At 41.3% G+C, this 5,271-nt stretch overlaps 1 protein-coding gene across 4 annotated transcripts in view; it reads left to right on the forward strand.

Annotated features, from left to right (window-relative positions):
- LOC102679681 (tyrosine-protein kinase Drl-like) overlaps positions 1 to 4,148 on the forward strand; it is a 105,937-nt gene extending 101,789 nt beyond the window's left edge. For all 4 annotated transcript variants that reach the window (XM_006608293.2, XM_006608296.2, XM_006608294.2 and 1 more), the window contains 4 exons: positions 1,653 to 1,809; positions 2,062 to 2,329; positions 2,603 to 2,789; positions 3,686 to 4,148. In XM_006608293.2, the coding sequence (XP_006608356.1) occupies positions 1,653 to 1,809; positions 2,062 to 2,329; positions 2,603 to 2,789; positions 3,686 to 3,934 (861 nt within the window). In that variant the 3' untranslated portion in view covers positions 3,935 to 4,148. The remainder of the gene's footprint in view (positions 1 to 1,652; positions 1,810 to 2,061; positions 2,330 to 2,602; positions 2,790 to 3,685) is intronic.
- The last annotated feature ends 1,123 nt before the right edge of the window (positions 4,149 to 5,271 follow it).

Genomic DNA, 5,271 nt, shown 5'->3' on the forward strand with positions numbered 1-5,271 from the left:
ATTTTCCCCTTCCAATTTTAACGAAAAGCAAAGCTTTGTATCTTCGATTCGGTGATGCAATTAATTCGCATGATGCATAAGCAATATCATCGAAATCAATCGGAACGCGGCCAAGCGCGAAACAAATGATAATAAATCGCAAACGATCGAGGGGGGAGGAATAATATTTGTAGCGGTTCGTATTCGCGGTTATTTTTCCTACCAAACTCTGCGATTGAACGTTTGCGATTGTACAGTACGAATAATAATAATAATAATAATAATCTGTTCGTTAAAATACCATATTAGAAAAAAAAAAAAATTTACCATCAAAATGCGATCATCGTTGTAACGCAGGCGAATAAAGCAAAGCGTTTGATAACGCGATTACCTCCCTCCCCCGTCCTCCTTATTTTTATTTTTATAGTGCCACGGCGCTTGCTCGTAATTCACTTCGGCGGAGAGAGGAAACCCTGTTACTGGTTGCAAACATTATAATTAAAAGTGGTAGAAGCGTGGTCCGGTTATCGCCGGTTTAAACCAACGGCGTAAAGCAACGATGGAAGCATCCGCTTTTGCTCTCCATAATAACGAAATTATTGCACTTCCCTCTCTCTCTCTCTCTCTGTCTTTCTCTCTCTCTCTCTAATGGCCGCTCTCGTGCCGCCGCGATTATCGCAGTTGAACAAAGCACGTTCCACTATTTATATTTATAAGCTTATTCTCCGCCCGTCGAAATTCCACCGCCTCGAAATTCCGCCGCCGTTTCTTTTCATACGATTATTATTTAGATCTCTCATCGTCGTCTCATCGTCTCGTCGCATTTTCATTAACGGGGAAAAAAATGGAAGAGAGACGTGGAGAGGAACAATTGGAAATTGGTAATGGAAACTGAAATAACGAAAAGATTATTTAGTAAAGAGGAATCGCCTCTTTTTCTTTCGAATTATTTCGTAAAACAAGAGGCTTCTTCCTCTATCCCATCAGGATAGAGAGGTTCTTACTTATTTAGTTATTTACTCTCCCCCCTCCCATTTACAGATTCGTACACACGTGGTCGTGTCCGGTAATAATTTGCACGCGTCGCGCTAATGCTTCTCGAAGCATCGAGCCTCTTCCTTTCTCCTTCTCCCACCACTACCACGCTGAAACACGTACACACAAAGAGGCCGTTGCACGCGTAGACGCGTGCAAATGGGATGGGAGGGGCCGGAGGCAAAACTGCGGAAAATTGAAATTAATGAATAACCGGCCTCCCCTCCTCCTGTTTGCTCCCCGCCCCCTGCTCCTCCTACGCAACGCGGGGACCCGGTGGAAAATCGTCGTGGAACAAAGGGGAGTGCGGCTGGAATACGATGGAAACGACGATATAACGATGACACGCAACACGAGGGTATAAAAGCACGGTGTGGTAGCAAGGGTTGTCTTCTTCCTCTCTCTTCCCTCCCCTCTTCTTCACATCGTCCTTCGAAGACACCTTTTTCGTGTCTTGTTACAGGCGACAAATGCTTTTTTAACGAGTTCTCCGCGGATGGGATTTTCTTTCGTGATGAATTATACAGGCCGAGAGTGTCAGAGAGAGGGGAAAGGGTGGAAATTGTTTAAGAATCTCTTTGCTGTCTGCTCGTCGTCGGTATCAGATTTAATACTCTCGGATGCCTGTTAATTTGCAGTCGACCGATCCTTGCGAGAAGGCGAGGGCACTCGCCGTGTCGAGGTCTGCCCTCTACTGTCGCAATCTCGTGCAGGAGGGCACCTTCGGTCGGGTCTACAAAGGCACGTTGGAACTGGCCGGAAGGGAGCAAGAAGTCATCATAAAGACCGTCACAGGTATTGATGCGTTACAAAAATTTATATCCAGATTTTTATTTCCGATTCGCGTGGTGAAAAAATAAATTCCTCGTTATATACTATTCTTGTTCGAATTTTCGCGGCGATAGTCTGCGTTAGCAACGCGCGATAAGGTAGAGAATCGTGCGTACCTACAGCCGGTTACACATTCGTGAAAACTTTCTTATTCGCTCCCATTTTCGAAATTCAAAATCGAATCGAAATGAGTAATGGAGAAATTAACAATTTTAGAAGTGGCATCGGCTTATCAAGCCTCTTTGCTGGTGGTCGAGGGATCGCAATTGGCAGGACTGGTGCACTCGAACATAGCTTCGCTCGCTGCCGCATGCCTGGACAGTTCCTGCCCTTTATTGGCGTACACGAGCACGCCAGGCGAGTTGAATCTGAAGCTCTACCTTACCGACGGAAACCACCATCCCGGCACAAGGGATTTGGTGCACGTTGGTGCACAGGTTGCCAGAGCAGGGGCATTCTTGCACGGTCGTGGCCTCTTACACAGGTGTGATCGCATCTCTACTACTTTTTGCATTCGACCACTCGTCGAGAGTCGATTAGCGTGTTTTTAACCGATTTGTTTTCACGCAGAAATGACTAAGTAAATATTCAAATACCATTATTCGTGACACACGAGTGAAACGTTATGCAAAGAAAAGCCACTTAAAAATAAAAAAAAAAGAAAAAAAAATAGAATCTTCAAATAGATCGCGTTTATACGAGATACGAGAAGGAAATTGGAACGCTCTGTATGTAATCGAGCGTATATACTTTTCAGGGATATCGCTGCCAGAAATTGTCTGATCGAGCCAAGCAGTCTTCGTGTCCGATTAGCCGACACAGCTTTGGCGCGAGATCTCTTCCCTCAGGACTACCATTGTCTCGGTGATAACGAGAACAGACCCATTCGTTGGATGGCCTTGGAGACCCTCCAGCACAATCAGTACAGCACTGCGACAGACGTGGTGCGTATCATGAAGCATTGCCACAATCTCAAGATATTTAAATTATTCCTAAAAATAATCGTATATTATTAGCATTAAATGTAATTATAGTACGAGATATAATTACTCTTTTTCTTCTCTTTTTTACTTTGGATTTAAATATACAAGATTTATACGTATACGTGCAATAATGTTTGCAATATTTATATATAGCGGAAAAAAAATTATTCCAAAGTACAAAAAAAAAAATTATTTAAATCAAAAGATGTACCGAACAGTTAGTTAATTTACTTATTAATAATACATACGCCTCATTAAAAATGCATGCATAATGCAATTTCTGTTGCAATATTATCGAACTGATACATAGAATACAAAGTGTATAGTTACTTGCAACAAATTATCATTTTCAAGTGACATTGTCGAAGATATGGTAGACGTTATCGAGGAAACTTAAAATTGAAAAAAGCCACATGTCATAAATATGAATAGAGTTAATGAATATTAATTACAAAAGAACTTGGAAAGGAATTGTTTCCAGCATTGTTTCAAATTAAATATTTGGCTGAAATTCATTCATCTTGTTTAATTAATATTTCGCTCGAATCGAATAATCCAACCAATTCGAAATTAGTCGTCGAAGATAAAAAAAAAAAAAAAAAAAAAAAAAAAGAAAAGAACACATCGTTGTATCAACAATTATTGCTTGTTATATATACACTTGGAGAATTTCGAAAATTGTTCACACATTTAAAAAAACCACTCGCAATAACATTTTTAACTTTGTATCCGATAACGAACGGTTTAAACCGTACGATACCGATGTAAATGACACAAATGATGATTCACTTTTACCGACCAACGACAAATTCTTCCACGTTCTCCCTCTCCCTTCATCTTCTTCTTTTCCGTTCCAGTGGTCGTTCGGTGTGTTCCTGTGGGAATTGGCGACGATGGGCCAGCAACCGTACGTCGAGGTTGACCCGTTCGAAATGATGGCGTGTCTCCGGGACGGTTACCGACTGGCCCAACCGAGGCCCTGCCCCGACGAATTCTTCGCCGTGATGGCCGTCTGTTGGTTAGGCCTGTCCAGGGATCGGCCGACCATGCCTCAACTCCTCGCCTATCTTCAAGACTTTCACGACGCCCTCGGCGGTTTCGTTTAAAGAATATAATTCGAGACTCGTGTTGCTCCCAACCGACCACAGTTCCTTCGAAACTGCGCTACACACACACACACATACACACACACACACACAGAGTCGCGTTAAATCTCGAGTCTTTCTCAAAAGGAGAAAGAGAAGAAAAAAGAGACTCGATGAAACGCGACAAATCTTTGAAAGTACATGATGAAAACACGTACGTCCAAATGGTGGTGGTACGGGTTTTAAAAAAGAAAAAAGAGAAGTGGAAAAGAGATGGAATTGAAAATCACTGCCCATTTGCGATTATCGATTGTCAAGCGACGGTTATTATTATTATTATTAAGCACTCGATTGCTATTTCCTTGTTGCGCGCATTTCGTTTTCGAAATTTCCTTTCTTTTTTTTTTTTTTTTTTTTTTTTTTTTTCTTTCTTTTTCCTTTTCGAAAAACACGCGCGCAATTCCACGCGGATTTAAAAATGATTCGCTGGTGGACAACGTGTGTAGATATAGATAGATAGATAGATAGAATCGCGACCCTCCCCTCCCCTCCCTTCCCCTGATGAAAAAACATCGACGAGCGTGTAATATATCCGTCCATAGCAGTTAAAAAAAAAAAAGAAAAAAAAAAAAAAAAGAAACTTGAAGCGCACGATATTCCTTTTTTTTTTTGTTTGTTTGTTTATTTGTTTTTGTTTTCTTTCCCGCGAAACACGCGACGGAACATCCGCCGAAGCGGATAGAAAACGCGGTAGAACCGCGTACGAGGGCACCTGTGAAGCTGCAACCGGTGCCGCACGGTGCGCACAGTCTTTCACAGCGACGTTGAATAAACCATGCTTGTTGCATGGCATGCGCGCACGCGAACTTTATTCTCGAAACTTCTTCGCTTCTTTCTCTCTCTCTCTCTTCTAAATATGCATATATCGTTCCATCTCTAAAGGAAATCTCACTTTACGCGACGATCGTTTTTACTTTTCGAACTTCGGATTCGATTCCACGAGCGCAATGATCAAAAAAAAAAAAAAAGAATTTTGTCCGCAATCGAAGAAAGTGTTTTTTTCGATCTTTCGAAAAATTTTGAGACAAAGGGGACGAGTATTTTTCTAGTATTTTTGAAGTCGCGTCAATATTTTTACATTGTACATTTATTAGAACGCGTTATTTGGTCGGTAATTCCAGTCCTGCGGAAAGAAGAAGAAAAAGAAGAGGGAAAAAAGGAAACAAAGTTTTTCACGTTCTTTTTTCTCTCGAATATCTGTTTTGCAAAAGTACATTCGGGATATCGATCGATGGTGTAAGAGATCACGATATTATGTTACGTAAGAATATACTTTTTATGTATATATATATATATAT

This window comes from Apis dorsata, unplaced genomic scaffold (assembly GCF_000469605.1).
Source record: "Apis dorsata unplaced genomic scaffold, Apis dorsata 1.3 scaffold_33, whole genome shotgun sequence".
Classification (NCBI taxonomy): Eukaryota; Metazoa; Arthropoda; class Insecta; order Hymenoptera; family Apidae; genus Apis; species Apis dorsata.